The sequence below is a fragment of the Ahaetulla prasina genome, chromosome 3 (assembly GCF_028640845.1).
Source record: "Ahaetulla prasina isolate Xishuangbanna chromosome 3, ASM2864084v1, whole genome shotgun sequence".
Lineage (NCBI taxonomy): Eukaryota > Metazoa > Chordata > Lepidosauria > Squamata > Colubridae > Ahaetulla > Ahaetulla prasina.
Window position 1 is genome coordinate 146400708 of NC_080541.1, and position 18665 is coordinate 146419372.

The 18665-nt window shown below is 42.9% G+C and overlaps 1 protein-coding gene across 1 annotated transcript in view; it reads right to left on the bottom strand.

Moving 5' to 3' along the window:
* PLPPR5 (phospholipid phosphatase related 5) overlaps nt 1-5341 on the bottom strand; it is a 92714-nt gene extending 87373 nt beyond the window's left edge. Inside the window, exon 1 of the mRNA XM_058178675.1 lies at nt 5105-5341. Coding sequence (XP_058034658.1) covers nt 5105-5341 — 237 coding nt within the window. The remainder of the gene's footprint in view (nt 1-5104) is intronic.
* Between the last annotated feature and the right edge of the window lie 13324 nt (nt 5342-18665).

Sequence of the window (18665 nt, forward strand, 5' to 3'; positions counted from 1 at the left end):
AGGCAGATTCTGGTTCAATCTCAGACGAGTTTGACAGTGGAAACAATTACTCAAGGAAGTTGTGGGCAGAGGCTAGACACTTATCTGTCAATGATAGTTTAATTTGGATCCGCACACTGAACAGGAGATTGAACTCAGGGGCTAAACTGCTCCTTCCAACTCTGTTATTTGAATTGCATGTAAAAACTCCAGACAGAATTCTGCTTTTGGATCAAACAGGCATTCTACCTGTGCTGCTTTTACTAGTATAAATAAGAACCTTCATTTAATCGCTTTCTGCTGTGATCAATCTGGGCTTCCAACCAAACTTGCAGCCTAAGGCAAAGACAAATTGACATTCCCTCCCTCATTCTACTTATGGAAGCTGATTAGAGAATTGAGACTGGCAGGATGTCATGTAATTGTCAGTCTTTCCCCACTCAAAATATATATATATATATAATTAGGGAGAATAGCTAGAAGTTAGAGCCAAAGGACTGCCTCTGCTAACACCTGCTACTTAGTGGTGGCACTTCATACAGGCTTGCTGGCCAAGAAACATAAAATGGAACTCTGCTAGGCAGAGTAGTAGGCTTGGTACTTTGGGCAGAGAAACACCAGGAAGAGACTTAATCGTAACCCTCACAGTGTTCTTAATGCAATCCTTTACCATTTCTGTCCTTTATTTTCTTGGGGGAAAAGACTAAGCTTGGGGCAAAAGGCTAAACTTGAGAAGTGTATTTTGTTGGAGCTAAATTTCAATCATCTCTGCAATGGACAGTTTCAGTAGACCCTGAAAGAATCACAGTGCAGAGCAAGGCAGGTAACCTTGGGGGGTGGAAGGGCTGACAATTGTCTTTTTATCTTTTCCAAAAGACTATGGGACAAGACAATGACATCAGTGGGTGTCTCTGATTTTATTTTTCTCCTTCAGAGGTGATTTTACTTCTGTAGACTATAATGTCAAAAGTCTTTATCCAGATTCTTGTAGAGATATCCTGTACTTTTCAGAGTATAAGACGCACTCGCCCCCTCAAAAGTGGGTGAAAATTGTGGTGCATCTTATACACTGAATGTTGCCAAAGCCCCACCCACCCATCAGCCCCCACCCTTTGGTCATTTTCAGCCTCCGCGCATCGTGTTTTTGGCCTCCGCACACCCCGTTTTAGATCTGTTGCAGGCTGCGGGGATCGCCACAGCACATCGCTGATTGCCGGCTCAATGCATCACATTTTTGGCCTCTGCATGCCCTGTTTTTGGCCTCCGTGTGTCACATTTTTGGCTGGTTCCAGGTGGCAGGGACTGGCAGCGGCAGCAGCAGCAATCCTGCTGCCTGGAACCGGCTGAAAATGCGACGCACAGAGGCCAAAAACGGGCCGTGCGGAGACCAAAAAATGCGATGCACGGAGCCAGAAAATGCGACATGCAGAGACAGTGATCGCCAGCGATGTGCTGTGGCAATCCCCACAGCCTGGAACAGGTCTAAAATGGAGCGTGCAAAGGCCAAAAACGCGATGTGTGGAGGCCAAAAATGTGACGCGCAGAGGCGGCGATGGGCTCTGGCGATCCCCACAGCCTGGAACAGCTGATTAGCAGTATTCTGGGAGGCCGATCCAACCATCAATCAGCTGTTTGTGCTAAATCAGGTTTCAATAACTTGCTGAAGCTGACCAGGCTGTTTGCTGCAAGGACGCTAGCCAGATAAATACCAATGGATGCTGGTAGGCAGAGGCAGATTTTTTTTTTCTTGTTTTCCTTCCCAAAAACTAATATACGTCTTATAGTCTGGAACGTCTTATACTCCAAAAAATACAGTAAATCCCATGAAAATATCACTTAAGGTCTACTTCTGATCTTTGAACATGAGTTACCCTTCCCGGTGTGAGCATCCAAGCAAACACACTGGCTGTCAGCAAAATTATAGATATCTACTAACAGTTCATTACTCCCTGAGAGAAAGACATTTGGCCGCTTCGTCTTCTCCAGGAATGAGTATGAAAGATTCTGTATATACAGTGACTAGCTCTAAAAAACAAAACTGGGTAACTCCATGTGACCTTCCTCCCTTCCTTCCCATTGTAGCAGACCTCCATCTTGTAAATATAAATGAGTCAGTTGACACCAAAAGAAATACTTTGAGAGAGCATACTTCAAATTATAGAATCCATTGCATTTCAAGCTCCTCTGGACTGCTGATCATATTAATTATGGAAGCTCTTCCAAAGCAATTTCATTGTATTCATAATCCCCTTCAGAGAGAACAGAGCAATCTGTTTAATATATACTAGCCATAAATAATGTAGCTACCTATTTGCAATGTAACATTTCAGGGGATAAATAAAAAAGTATTTTAATGGTCATTTTAAAACAATATTGCCAGAGCAGAGGGTTATTAATATTTCACTTGGCCACAAATCTTCATAAAAATTAATATCTTGTATCTTTGGAAACAGCCTGCCAGCAACGGTGTTTGGGATGTAATGATTTAACCTTGTGAATAGAAGTGATTAATAAGAAACTCTTCTCTGTGCTTCTTTCTTCTCTTCTGTTGCGAACACTCCCTGGGCCTGAGACACCAATTCCAGGAGGATCATCTCTATGGTAAAAAAGCAGGATGGGGGGGAAGCAGACTCAGCTATGAAATAACGAAGAATGTTCAACTATATGGGAAGCATTTATCTGTAGCTAAGGCAAGGTTTGTCAGCCATTTTGAATCCAGAGTAAACATGAAGAGATTGGTGCAAATGATCATGGGTACACAGATTAAAACTATTCAGCATTCTGTTCCCACGGTAGCCAAGCAAATCCTACAAGAAACCCATAAGTAGGACAAGAATACAAGAGCACTCTTCCATTCATGTTCCCTAGCAACTAGTACTTACAGACATACCAGAGGTAATCTATAGCCACAACGACTAGATGAGATGAACTTAATGTTGCTGAAAATATCTGTGTGTTGGGGATAGTAATCTAGAGACACAAAACACGTATCTTTAACCTTCTCTTAAAGCCATGCCTAGAGAAATAACAGTTTTATGACATCTCCTTCTTCCTGTTGACACTGAGGTGATGCAACCACACCCTCAAATCTAGTGTGAATGAGTGACCATGTTGGGGCTGGAGGAGGTTATGTATCAAAGTCTGGACTGGGGAAGTAAAGAATAACCACTGTAAACATTCTCTGGATTCTATTTTTCCCTAAATGCACATGTCTAAATAATTGTGACCGCCCCCCAAAAAATAGATTTCTTAAAAATATATATTTTATAGGGAAAATAATGCCAAGCTAACCTAACATATATCTATAACATAAAGAAATAACATAAATAGCATAAAGAAAACTCATCACCCTCTAGACAATTCAATCAATTCTGCATCAACAATGGAATTGTCTAGAGAAAACAAGGTTAATTTGATACATATTTGGAAAGACAAAGCACATTTCTAAGTGTCCATTTGCTAATATGCTTCTTTAAAGACCCATGTGTCAGAAACAAGACATCTTTAAATGGTCCTCTTCATATTCTCCTTATGCTAACAAGCATAAGCAAGAAACTGTATGTACCCATCCTTAAGACATCGTAAGACCAAACTGTAGTTGATAAAAATATATGATATGCCTATGTGCAAATATGGGTGTGATAATTTAAAGCAATGGGAAGGAGGCACTGGTTTTCTGGTTTCCCAGACACGGATGTATATTATAACAAAATATTGCAATGTGAACTGATTTTTATCCCAGAACAGGCTAAGCATTCTGTTCAACAGGAGAAACCATAATATACAATGGGAAGAAAAACTACCAGCTCAGCTTCAAATACTTTATCGTTAGGGCATAAGTGGCTTTATGGCTTTAAATCAATGTGAAGGGCTCCAGAATGTGATAACCAATGAGATTTCTAGCATAGCCCTGCTGGCATGATGTCTGTCAGAAATTTATAAGACAGCGTGTTTATAAAACTGCACATTCCAAATTATCCCTTTCCATTTTTCTTGCCTTAAATTTATTGCTGGGAAGGAGAATCCCAGCATCCCAGCAGCATCATTTTATCAGTGTCTTGCACATCTAAGCGAGTGTGTGCGTTTGTGTCTAAATATATCCCACTTTGAATGGTCACACCCTCCCCTTTTTGTTCATGGCTTCAATATGCTGAGGGGCTATTAAATGCTTTTGTCTAATGACATTACAACTTGTACCCTGAGCTTTTTCAAGACAGATGCTCCTTGATCATTCTTTTTCCTGGGAAGCCAGCTGAATGCCATTCAACAGCCTATTCATGTATCTTCTTTGAAAAGATACCGCAAAACCCCACATCAAGACTGTGCCTGTGTCTCACCTTCTGACACCCCCTAACCATCCAGAAAGGGCTGAAGCAGAAATAAGAAAAATGCCTATTCCTTTCTCCTTTGACCATCAGAAACAGACAAGCTTGTCATTTTTGCTAGCAGAAATATTTGCTACACATCAGCAGAAACTGCCTGCTCCTGTGTGACTAACCAATTGCACTGAACAAAATAAAGATGCAATGAAAAATAGCATTTTTAAAAAAAATAAAAACATTCCAGTGCTGTGTTTTTTTCCCCAAATCCAGTGCTGCCAGCTTCAGGAAAAGGGGAGGGGGCTGAGAATACTAGCGATCTTTAGAAAATGGCTCTTCCAGCTGAGGCAAACCCAGAAAGGGCTACCACCACCATCACCACTCTGGCAATTTTAGCAGGGAACCCCAAAATAAGCTGAGATGGGCAATCCCGAAATACGGAAAAAAGCAAACGGGGCTGATAACGGGCCGGGAGGAAAGTCTTGAAAATGGGAGATAATCCACCACCAAACCAAGGGAGGAAAAATCAGCCCAGGCGTATATATGGATGAACCCAGCTGGTTTAAAACCGGGCCAGGACAGATTACACCCTCATACATATGCGTATATGTGTGTGTGTGGAGGTCTCTTTTCTTTCTATCTTGCCCAACCCGGCTCGGGATACCTGCGCCGCCTCGGGGAGACTTAGCAACAAGTTGAGCCAACTTGAAAGGCGGAAAGCGGCACTTTCGGAGCGGTGGTGGCGAAAGGTGAGAGCGGGCGGAGAAGGGAGGGAGGCCGGTCAGCTCGCTCGCAAAGATGCTTACCACCAAGACTGGCACCCCCGCCGCCAGCGAGTAGAGGAGCACGGGGGGCACCGCGCTGCTCTCCTCCGGGCCCGGGTAAGGCTTGCGGTAGGCGCTCTCGTAGCAGAAGAAGCCCTGCAGGTTGACCGTGAAGGTGTCGGTGTACTCGAAGTAATAAGCCAGCATCACGGTCCCTGCCATGATCACCATCTGGAAGTAAAGCATTCTGGTAGGAAGAGGAGGAGAGGGCACTGGCATGTACTCCGGCGGCCGCGGCAGCCCCCCTCCCCGGCTGCGCGCTCCGCCCGCTTCCCGGCGGCATCCACCGGGGAAGGGGGCGGCGGCTAGTCCCAGGCAGCGGCGGCAGCAGCAGCGGCGACGGCAGCGGCGACGGCAGCTGGAGGAAAAGCAGAAGGAGGAGGAGGAGGAGGAGCACGGGGCTTACAACCAAGTCCCCGGGAAGGGGAGAGGGTCGTCCGCTCGCTGGGACCGGCAGCACGTGGAGCGGCAGCCGGGCCCCGGACAGCTGCCCTCGGAATGAAAGCGAGCACGTGCCCGGTCGCTGGCAGCGCCCACCCCACCCCCGCGCCGCTCGAAGGAAGGAGGGGGCTCGCCTTCCGAAACTCCGCCGGGTTTATAGACGCCGCGATCCCGGCGCAGCGAGCGTGGGAAGGCGGGGTGTGTGTGAAAGCCAAAGGCAAAGCGCCGGCCCGCTCAGCGGTTCCCGCGCGATCCTCCTTCTCAATTGGACTTTTGAAGGAGGGAAGCGGGGGGCTGGCTCGGATGTGCCGCCGGGGACGGAGCGGGTACCGCGGCTTCCATGCTGCGAAATCGCCTCCCTGGAGGGGAGAGTCGGGCCCTCTCAAGAAATCGTGTGGGGGAGGAGGCAAAAAAAGAAGAAGAAAAAATCCCGCCTGATCCTGAGATTGGAGACCCAGCAACTCTTCAAGGGCAACCGGGCCGGGGTTTTGGGTTTTTTTCCCCCTCAGGAGGTGGCGAGTATTCGCCGCCGGCTTCTGCAAAGTTCACGGTTCTCCCGGGCGGATTCAGCCCTTCCCATCTCGCAGCCAAGCCTAGGGGCTCGCCTCGGCCGCGATCCGCAATTCCGCGCTCGATCCCTTGCTTTGAAACGCGGCTGCGGAGGCAGCGCCGACGCCGTTTCTGAAGCTGCATGGGAGCTGAAGGGTTGGGAAGAGAGGTGGGTGGGTGCTTGAAATTTCTCTGTGTCTCCCTGCCTCCCTCCCTCTCTTTCTCTCTGTCTCGCCCCCCCTCCCCCCAGTAAGGGATTTTGCTTTCAGTCTTAAAAAAATACACACACACACACACACAGCGGAAGCAGTAACTCCCCAGTGCGTCAGTTGGAATATGCGCGATCTCCTCCTCTTCTTCCTCCTCCTCCTGCAGCACCTATATGATTGCAAACTCTGCCCTTTCTGCTGGATCCCGGGACTAGCTTCTGAGAAGCAGAGAAGCGTGCTTTTCTGCTTGAACCCAGACCTGGGTTAAAAGCAAGGTGGTTTTCCTGAGGAGGAAGTGGCTATTATTCACCCACCAAACAGCCCAACCCCAAAAGCCACTGCTTCACTCCTTTGACCACTGGGCTAGGCAGATCTGCCTTCAAGATGCTCCAAGGAAAACTGATTTTTTTTGTTCAAAATGCAAAAAAACTGCCACAGAATCAATCAAAGCGTGGCATTTAGTGCATCAGTTGAACACAAACCTGTGTATGCACAATCTCTATATAATTTACACTTAGCTACCACATTGTGGTGCCCTGTCCATACAGGTAGACCTCAACTTACGACAATTGGGACCTGAATTTCTGCTTTTAAATTAAGTGGTTGTTAAGTGAATCGCTCTGTTTTACAACCTTTTTTGCCAAGGTTGTTAGGTGAAGCATACAGTTGTTAAGCAAATCCAGCTTCCTCCCATTGACTCAGCTTGTTGGTAGCACCTGGGAAAATCAGAACTAGTATGATCCACGGACAGTGCAACTATTGTTAAATGCATGCTAGTTGCCAAGCACCCAAATTCTGATCACTTGACTATGAATGCTACAACAGTCGTAAATGCGAGGACCTCAGGTATAAATCACTTCCCACCCCCCCACCACCACCCCGTGCTATTTTGACTTTGAATAGTCACTGAATGAACAGTTGTAAGTTGTAACCTCTACTCTGTTTCTTCCCTTAACCCATAGCCTGTGTCCTTATTTCCAGGCCATGATATAACCCCAAGGTATCTTTAGCTATGCCTATATAAAAGTAACATCTCTCTTATTCCAATACAAATATTAGCTTTAAAGTGTGCAAAATTTCTGACTCATTACAGTAGCTGATCAACTGATCTGTAAGTGTGGAACTGCAGATAGGATTTTGAATGGTGAGAAATGCAGGCATCGAGTAGCCCTTATTAGCCACGGTTATTAGCAATTCTCTCCATTAGCAATTTGTTTACTAAGCTTATTTCACATGGATCACCTCTCGTGCTCCCACTGTGCTAGATACCACCTTCTTTCCTAGTTTCCCATAAGGAAGAGAACCTCTAGTGACTAGCACCCCCCCCAACTCCTAGAGAGGCTCTGGAGCCAGGTAAGAGAGAAAAACGGGCCTTCCCCACCACCACCAACCCCGAGGCCCTTCAGAGGCAGGAAACAGCCTGTTTCCCTACTTCTGGTGAGCCCAAAAGGCCTGAAAATCAGCTGGCCAGCGCGCGCATACGTGCCCACTGATATGGCTATGCGTGCCACATGTGACATGCATGCCATAGGTTCGCCATCACGGCTCTAGTCTTTCCACTGGAGAATAACAGAATAACAGTTGGAAGTACCTTGTAGGTCATCTAGTCCAACTTCCCACCCAGGCAGGAGACACAACACCATTTCTGACAGATGGCAGCCCAGTCTCTTCGTGAAAGCTTCCAGTGATGAAGCTCCCACAGCTTCTGAAGGCAAGCTGTTCCATAGGTTGATTGTTCTCACTATCAGAACATTTCTCCTTATTTCTAGGTTGAATCTCTCCTTGATCAGTTTCCATCCATTATTCCTTGCCTGACCTTCAGGTGCTTTGGAAAATAGGTTGAACCCCTCCTCTCTGTGACAGTGCCTCAAATATTGGAACACTGCTATCATGTCTCCCCTGGTCCTTCTCGTCACTAGATGAGTGACGAGAATGTTTGCCCTGCAAACATTCATCATATGTTTTAGCCTCCAGTCCCCTAAGAAAGATTTTAACTCTTCTGCTTTAACAATACTTAGAAGGGATTTCTCTGCCACTTCTAATCCAGAGGATGCAAATCGAGTACAGATAGTCCTCGACTTACGACCACAATTGACCCCAAAATCTCTGCTGTTCAATGAGATGCTTGTTAAGTGAGTCTTACCCCACTTTACAACTTTTCTTGCCAGAGTTGTTAAGTGAATCATTGCAATTGATAAGTTAGCAACACGGTTGTTAAGTGAATCTGGCTTCCCCATTGACTTTGCTTGTCAGAAAGTCGCACAAGGGGATCACGTGACCTTGGGACACAGCAATGGTCATAAATATGAACCAGTTGCCAAGCATCTGAATTTTGATCACATGATCGTGGGCATGCTGCAAAAGTCATAACTCTGAAAAATGGTCATAAGTCACAATTTTGAGTGCTGTCGTAACTTTGAACCGTCACTAAGAGATGTGTTATAAGTCAAAGACTAGCCGTACTTCTATTTACATAAATCTTGAATTGCACAGGCTCACCTTCGCAATGGTTAAGCAATGCCTTAAAGTAGAGTATTCAAAACAGCTATACACATTTCTCTGTTGATTGTAAATGAGACGGAATACTGTGAGACTGGTTTAGCCAAGCCCATCTAGCAAATTTGCCATTAAATCAGATTATAACTCAGGAACTTTTCCATTCACTTTATTTCTCTCTTACCACTACCACCCCATCCGTTTTCTAAAGTTTATTTTCTTTGTTTTATAAGAAAAGGAACCGGCTTTATACTGGCTTCAGCAACTGGCAACACTGAATCAACTTTGGCTGACCTCATAAAAATTAATCAGAATCAGGTCTGGTGCCTATTTGGATAATTTAGATCACTATCTGCAAATTCCAGTACTGTGGATTAGATTAGATTCAGGAGTTTAAAAGAATTTAATGAAGGTGGGAGCAAATCATAGTAAGGCCTTTGTTGTTTTTTGTTAGTTGTGAAGTTATGTCCAACCCATCGCGACCCCATGGACAACATTCCTCCAGGCCTTCCTGTCCTATACCATCCTCCAGAGTCCATTTACGCTCACATAGACTGCTTCAGTGACTCCATCCAGCCACCTCGTTCTCTGGCGTCCCGTTCTTCTTTTGCCCTCAATCTTTCCCAGCAATAGGCTCTTCTCCAGTGAGTCCTTCCTTCTCATTAGGTGGCCAAAGTATTTGAGTTTCATCTTCAGGATCTGTCGTGTCCCACTCCTCTGATGGCCGGGTCTGGGAAGTCTGTATCAAGCGTGGCCACGAAGCCTCTGCAGCTTTGCCAAATTCCTGTCAGAGTTCTCAGGGCAGGCAGGAATCCAAGGTGTGACTTCAGCAAACTAAATGAGACTTTGCTTGACTCAAGGAATGCCAAAAAGCAGATCCTTTATATAGGCCATGGGGTGTGGCTCGTTGACTCAGCACTTATCCAGGCCTGCCCCTCCCTTTTGCTGACGTCGCCTCTCCATTCTCCGGAAGCGGGGATCTGTCCACTGTGTCTTTTCGTCCTCCTGCTCTGCTGCTGGCAATTCTACCTCGTGGCTGGCTTCGTGCTCACACGCTGTAGGAGGGAGGTTTGTTTGCTCATTCTGTCCGGGCATGGTGCCAGGGCTGGAGAAGGAGGCATGCCAGGCCATTCTTCTTCACTATCAGTCTCTGGTTCAGATAGCAGGAGATGGGAGGGGCCCAGCTGAGGAGAGGAGGGCGGGTGAGGCACATCAGGATCTGGCCTTCTAAAGAGCAGTCAGGGTTGATCTCCTCTAGGACTGACCAGTTTGATCGCCTTGCAGTTCAAGGGACTTGCAGGAGTCTTCTCCAGCACCATAGTTCAAAGGCTTCAATTCTTTGGTGCTCAGCCTTTCTTATGGTCCAACTTTCATGGCCATACATTGCAACTGGGAAAACCATAGCCTTGACTATATGCACGTTTGTTGGTCTTATGATGGTCAAAAATCTACCCTGCGTATGTATTCTCCAAGAGCAGAACCTGACACAGCCTTATATTGTTTTCAATCCGTGAGTTATTCAGATAGGAGATCAACTGAAGATTGCTATGGGAGATTGATGTCCAAATGTAGTGTTACCTAGAGAAGCAATTATAATAGAACAATAAAAAAATAAAAAACCCAATGCTGCCTAGTAAAACCAGTGAAAGTTTTATTACACAATTGCTTAATTGGCATTAAAAGATAATATATGGGAACAGAACTTGTGGAATTGCAATACAAATGATAGATAGCTTACCCCTATGGTTGGGCACACTTTCAGTTGGAAATTAAGTAAATTCTAGGGGAATACAAATTGAGGAAGGCTGCACTATAACCTTATTTAATCTGGCAAGAGATTAATCCAATGTGAAAACAAAACCCAAATAACGAGTTCCTGTTTATGTATTAAATAAGGACAGGTTTCCCCTAGGCTCTTTCAAATAAGGAAGAGAAGGGGATTGCCTTGAATAAACCTGGTGGCTTGTTATTCTTTTTCAAAATGGATCTGGCATTCCGAAGCAGAACACCGACAGCTGCTGCCAAAAAAAACCAGCATCTCAGCTAGTTTTGTTCAATTCTCACACTTTAATATGCAGCAGCACGTCTGTACTTCAAAACAGAAAGGGCAAACCTGAAAATATTCAAGCCATTTAAGTCAACTTCCATAGTGCTTAGCAATCACATAGAAGAACTCGATGCTGACGTACAGATGCTGGGTTCTTTGATTACCGTGTGTTGAAAAAGCAAAGTAGTTTTTATGGCAGGAAAAAAAATTTGCGTTGAGACTGGTGCAGCCAATATTTCTAAAATATTTCTAATTCTAATATTTCTAAAAAAAATAATTTGGTTTTAATTAACATTACTTAGGGGAAGTCATGCTTGAAGGATGAAACTGAAGGACCTAATCTGACTCAGTCACTGGGACCAAAGATAAATGCTTCTAAGCTTTCACCTCATGAGGATGGGCTCCAACACGAGCCTAAAAGAATAAAGCTTTGGTCCAGGGGTGAAATCCAGTAGGTTCTGACAGGTTCTGGAGAACTGGTAGTGGAAATTTTGAGTAGTTTGGAGAACCGGTAGTGGAAATTTTGAATAGTTCGGAGAACCGGCAAATACCACCTCTGGCTGGTCCCAGAGTGGGGTGGGAATGGAGATTTTACAATATCCTTCCCCCAGGAGTGGGGAGGGAATGGGGATTTTGCAGTATCTTTTTCCTGGAGTGGGGTGGGAATGGGGATTTTCCAGTTTCCTTCCCCTACCATGCCCACCAAGCCCATCAAGCCACACCCACAGGTAGTAAAAAAAAATTGGATTTCATCACTGCTTTGGTCACAAATTCTGATTTGGTTAAACAATGTTCTGGGTTATGTCACTTATCCTTCTAGGCCAAGAACTTACATTTTTGAGTCCTTGACAATCTGGTGAAAACTATGAAACCCTACTGAGGAAAAAAAAATGTATGCAATTGCAGAAAATAAAATACCTAAATTACGAACTGTGTTAAAAGATGATCAATTATTCTGAGATGTAGTTATCAAGTGATTAAAAAAATAAAAAATGTGTAATTAATAATATGTGTGCTTTTTTATTCATCCATATAATCATTTTAAACAGTGAGATTTATCATTTTGGAGTCCACAGCAACTTACATTGTGGGCTTGTAGGAAGTTAGCACTCACCCCTCTCCTAGAAAAATGAAATATTTTAGGAAATATTAAAAGGGCAGAATATTTTCCCTAAAAGGGAGGCAGAAACTCAGCCCCCACCCCACACCTTTGTCAATGGGCCATTAAGGCCTGAGCTAGCTCATCCGCAACACAAAAATCATGGCTTCTAGGACATAATAGGATCCACCTAGCAACAGAAACTCGCTACATGGCACCTGGAAAGATTACATCACCCAGCAAGGCTCAGCCAAGCTTGGGATTCAGAGCCTACAGTGTTCTCCCCTGCATGGCCGCTTGGGAGTCTGAGTGCATTTCTTGTGCACTGAATGGATTTCAGTGCATTTCTTACACAGGAACAGGAAGCTCTAGGGTGGGGTCCAACAGAGGGCATAAAACCAAGGGACTCTCAGCATCTCTGCCCTTTTCTTCTCAGGAACCCAAGCCATATGATCCTGTTCATCAATTAAACCTTTCCAAGCAACTTCCATGAATCCAGTGTCTTTCCCCCCACTTGGAACTGAACCCAGAAGGATATTTCTTCCAGCAGGCTTAAAGTATTGAAAGAAAAGCTAAATTTCAGTTAGAGTTTATTGAAAATGTATTTTCATCTAAGTTCTGAAATCTATCCATGGAACCCCAGGGGTGCTTAAATGTGTGATTAGTCAGCATCCAGTTCCTCTGCATGATTATTAAGCACATTTTCATATAACAAACAGGTAACATACAAAAAAAAAAGCCCCAAACGTTTATCAATAAGCAAGTAAATGAAGATTTAGGAACACGCTGCCACATATTCAGGATTAGTAGTGAAAGTGAATGGCCCAGATGGACCCAGCATGTCTGAAACAAAAGATTCGTGTTTTTTTCACTGCCTCCCTTGTAGTCACCTGGCATAAACTAGTCCTAGAATCCTAAAAGAAGGAAGGAAGACTACAAATGAAATCACGCAAACAGGCAAAACCTTTTTTTTAAAAAAAGTACAATCAAATAACTAAACATAAAACGCTATCATAAACATTCAGATCTTAAAATGATGCTGCTTTATTATTTTACATGTTTCAGTTATAAATCCACAAGGAAGAAGCATTGCAAATTGCTTGGCTTCCTTTACATCATCCTTCCACTGCCTGACAGCCTCCAGATATCCAGCGATAAATAAAAGATGGTTTTTAGTATAAAACAAAACCATAAACCAACAGGGTAAAGTAGAATCCTTTAAATCAACTGTTCTTCCTAACAACCTCTCTTGGAGACCCCCTTTGCCAAGCATACGAGCGGCATAAAAATCAAACTGCACTTTACTTCCTGCATTTAGAATGTTTTTAAGCCTGGATTCTATATCAAGAGGAAGCAAATATGATAAATATTTGCAGCATAAAACTTGAAAGCACACAAGGGAATTTGTCAGGATAACGACAATATGAGGCAGCAGCTAAAAGATACAACGGACAAATACTTCAAAATATAAAAATAAGTAGCTTGTTATCAAGCAGGACATACTTCAATTGGGGGTTGGGGGTTGGGGCTGGAGATGCAACTAAGTCCTTTGTTAATTCATGTTGCACTTCCATCAAGGCAGAGGTTTGGAGACCTTCCCTAGAAAAACTCAAAACTTAAGAAAGCTGATACAGAAAAAGACAATGCTGTGCTCTGGGCTGATAAATCAACAATAGCAATAGCACTTAGACTTATATACCACTTCATCGTGCTTTTACAGCCCTCTCTAAACGGTTTACAGAGTCAGCATATTGCCCCCAACAATCTAGGTCCTCATTTTACTCATGTTGGAAGGATGGAAGGCTGAGTCAAGCTTGAGCCACTGAGATTTGAACTGCAGCCACCTTGGCTCTATCTCTCTCTATAAAATATGCTCCCCAATATCCAGAAAGTTTTTTTCCCCTGTAAAAATTATGGGGGTTTGTTTTGCTTTCCAGATGCTTTAGATTGATTGATTGATTTAGAATTCATTTCAAGGGATTTGGAATTTTCTTTTATATACTTATGTATTTTCCACCTTTATTATTTTTAATAAATAAATAAATTATTTTTAATAAATAAATTCAAGGCAGCTACCGGTAATCTACTTAATACTCTTTCCTCCTCTTATTTTTCTCACACCACCACCACTGTGGAATGGAATGAGCTGAGAGAGAAAGGTTTGGCCAAAGTCATCTTGCCAACTTTTATGCCTAAAGTTAGATTAGAACTCAGTCTCCTTGTTTCTAGTCTGATACCTTAACCAGGAGACTGCTCTAGCTCTAGCTCTATTTATTTTATTTATTTATTTTGTCACAACAATATATATAAGTATCATACAGAAAAGATTATATAGTGTATAAACATATATAAGAGTAAATATTAGGAGGAATAAGCATATATACATATATAAGAAGGAGAAAAAGAAAAACAATAGGACAGGAATGGTAGGCACGTTTGTGCTCTTATGCCCTTATGGTCCTCTTAGAATGGGGTGAGGTCAATATTAGAAAGTTTTTGGTTAAAGCTTTTGGGATTATGGGAAGAGACCACAGAGTCAGGTAAAGTATTCCAAGCACTGATGATTCTGTTACAGAAGTCATATTTTCTGCAATCTAGATTAAAGCAGTTAACATTAAGTTTAAATCTATTGATTGCTCTTGTATTATTGCAATTAAAGCTGAAGTAGTCTTTAACAGGAAGGACATTACAATAGATGATTCTATGAGTTAAACTTAGGTCTTGTCGAAGGCAACGGATTTCCAAGTTTTCTAAGCCTAGGATTTCAAGTCTGGTGGGATAAGGTATTTTGTTGTTTTCAGAGGAATGAAGAACTCTTCTTGTAAAATATTTCTGGACACGCTCCATTGTATTGATGTCAGAAATGTGGTGAGGGTTCCAGACAGGCGAGCTGTATTCTAGAATTGGTCTAGCAAATGTTTTATATGCTCTGGTTAGTAGTGTAGTGTTTTTGGAAGAAGCTACGCAAGATTAGGTTTACAACTCTTAGAGCCTTTTTTGCTCTAGCTCTACTGCTCTCTCTTGCTCTCTCTCTCTCTTTCTCTCTCTTTCCCTCCCTCCCTCTCATATGATACAAGATATTGATATTCTATAGAAGTATTTTGCTATGGAAAGGAAGCCAATGACAATGCAAAGTATTAGATAGGTGATTGTCCAGTAAAAGACAGGACTTTCACGCCACCTCATAATTAAATAAATGGGGGGAAAAAATATTTCAACGCATTAGTAATCATTATGGCTTTAAAATGGGATTTAAAATAAAGCTCTGTTTCTCTGCCAAAAGACAGCCATCATCTTGAATTAAGAATGTGAGATTATTTGTTTTCCTTTTTAGTGGCATTTGGCTGGAAAGAATGTTATGCTTCCTCTGTATTGACATGTGTGCAGTTCTTAAAGGGAGATTTAAAGTGGCAGTTCATAAGCTATTTAAAGCTGATCATCCATTAACTAAGATCTAAAGTGATGCCTATTAAAATCTGAAATTGGCCTAGGAGCATAGATACCAACCAACTTAAAAAAACCTTCCACTCTTAATCACCTGTTGCCTAAGTGTTTGAATTTCAAATTCTCCTCTCTTTTCTTTTGATAGGTCTAGGAGACCAGTAGAAAGCACAAAAGGTGTGGTCTACTTCTAGTATTGTTGTCTCTAAAGATCTTGTGTAGAAGGTCTTGAATAAAATTGGAGTAAAGACTAAGAAAATAGCATATACGAAAGAACAGGAGGGGAGGAGAAGATTACAGAATTGAAGTTCTATTTGTAATCTTAAAGGGACGCAGTGGCTCAGTGGTTAAGAGGCTGAGCTTGTCGATCGAAAGGTCGGCAGTTCAGCGGTTTGAATTCCTAGCGCCATGTAATGGCGTGAGCTCCCGTTACTTGTTTCAGCTTTTGCCAGCCTAGCAGTTTGAAAGCACGTAAAAAATGTAAGTCGAAAATGCTGACCACATGACCACAGAGACATCTTAGGACAACGCTGGCTTTTTGGTTTTGAAACGGAGATGAGCACCACCCCCTAGAGTCGGGAACGACTAGCACATATGTGCGAGGGGAACCTTTACGTTTATGTAATCTCAGCCTATTGATAGTTTAACACTTAATTAAACTAATTAATACTATAAAATATCCCAAAGCTGCTTAAGTGATCAAGAAATAAAGAGTAACAACAGGAAAACACACATTTTTTAAAAAAACAAGCAAAGCACAGTTGCGACTATTATTCTTTTAAAATGAATAAAAACTAACTTAATGGAATGCAGCACACAGGTGCTGGTGCCATGGAAAGCAGCAAAATATCAAAGTGTTAGTGCAAAAGAAAAAAATTAAGAGCAAAGGCACTGGGCCACTCACTGTAAAATAAGCATTGCATCATTGCATTGGCTAAAAAACTGGTGATGATAGAAGGTGATAAGCTGCCTGGGAAAGCAAAGGGAAATCATCAAAGCCATTAAAAAGCAAAAGTTAGAATATTTTGGGCATGTGATGCGACATCCAGAAAAATACGGCATCCCTCACTTAATCCTCCAAGGAAAGATTAAAGGCAAACGAGGTCCAGACAGAAAAAAAACATCATGGCTTCAAAACCTAAGGGACTGGTTCGGACAAAACTCAGCAGCACTTTTTCATGCGGCTGTTGACAAAAATAGGATTGCCAACATGATTGCCAACATCCGATGATGGATATGGCACAAGAAGGAGAAGAAGAATCACATTTGTAGAGCTATCTCACTTCTACATGGTCCAAACTGGCAGTGACATATATGCCACATAATAATAAAAAAACAGGACCTTCAATTTCCTAAGAGCAGCTTCTCCTGACATCTAAATTGGAAAGAGGGATAATAACAAGAGATGTGTATTCATGGGTTTTTCCAACCAGCTATTCCATATCGTCATCTAACAGCTTTCTCTGAGGTAAAAGTCATAATTTCATGTAAGAGCACATGTTTGCAATGGTCTGAGATTTATACACTGGCAGTTGTAAATGGAGCTGATAGCTCCCAGCTAAAACTGGGAAGTTATATAAATCAGCTTTGCTACAGATTTGTTGGGATTTAAGGAAATTTTAATATCAATATGTCTTCTGATACGCTGGAAAAAGTTGGTATCAGCTGCAAAATAGCAGTAGACAACCTTCACTCCGTACACAGTGGTGGGATTCAGTTCAGGACTGTTTAGGTGAACCAGTAGTTAAATTGCTGGCTTGCCCTGCCCCTTCCAGGAGTCCCCACATGCCCCATTTTGGCTCCAAGGTAAGTGCAGGGAGTCCTACTAGGCCCAAAATGGAGCACAGAGGATGCGGCACACACCCCACAGCCCGTTTTCACTCCCAGGAGGCTGCAGGAAGGTCTACTAAGCCCAAAACGGGGCATGGGGGGAGCATCCCCCCGCATCCCATTTTTGTTCCCACGGGGGTGCGGGAGGCCGAGTGCTGCCTGTCACACCCCCTGGCCATGCCCACTATGGGTATGCCCACCCAGCTGTTCATTGGGGCAGAGAACCGGTTGTTAAATTATTTGAATCCCATCACTGTCCATACACCAAATTGTTGATGAGGCCCCCTGCCTCTTTTCTAAATCTCTTAGAAATCCAGATTGCCTTACTAACATTCAGCAGCAATGGGACCTTTTGTTTTTTTTCCTTTCCCAAAATAAGAAGCAAAACAGGTATATTAAATTTTGAATAGGCTGAGCGTTATTTTATTTATGAAAATCCCAAGTACCCTCCTAGAAAAAACCAGGCTGTTACATAGGGAAAAACAATATCTCTGAGTATCTTTCAGTTTCATATAAAAAAAGAATATCTGGAGCTCAGGGCTGAATCATGACCATCTAAGCTTGGTCATTTTATTGCAGACATTTAATTATCTAATTAAGTAACATTATCAGTAGAAGCAAGTATGCGGTTGGTTTTCTTCTTGGAAAGAACCAGAGAGAAACCTCCACATACACACATATACCGGACCCAAACTAGCAAGGCAAGCTATTGTATATAAATAGGGCGCAAACACCATACTCAACAGCATTGAAGATGTTACCTAGTTGGGTAATGAAATGTCTGCAAGCAAACAACCAAGGACTTCACAGTCCGTCAGTCTTCCCAGGACTAAACTCTTCTGTACTGAATTAAACAGACTAAAATTGTTCTCTAGTCCTTTCTAAATAGCAGAGAAATAGGAAACCCCAGCCAGCACTAAGCCATCAAAAGTAGGCTATTGCTGACTGCTTTTTACCTTCTCACACTCTGATTCGAAGGAGCCAGCATTCCTTCTGGTATAAGGAGAAGACACTAGAAAATGAATTAGAACATTATTGCAACTCCCATCCAATCACTGACATGTTGGGTGAATCTAATGGTGAATTACATTCAGAAATTGGCTTTAGACTTAAAACTGTAAATTGCTTTGCATTTGTCAAAGCCTGGTTCTTTGGGGCACTGCTTGTTAGATAGAAATTGAATTTTCAGTCAGGGCAATTAAAAAGAAATGGCCCAATCTCATCAGTTTTGAATAAACATATTAAGTACTTTAACTTGAATAATTTGCCCCTTGGGATTCAGGAAACGGCCTGGGGATTGCTCATATTACCTGGGCTTGAGGAGATAGCAATGGCAATGGAGATAGATATTGGCAATGGAGCTGACATAGGAAGAATCCTTGCCTTATTCAATAAAACGGGTGTAACTGAAAAGGTAACAGGTGGGACCTA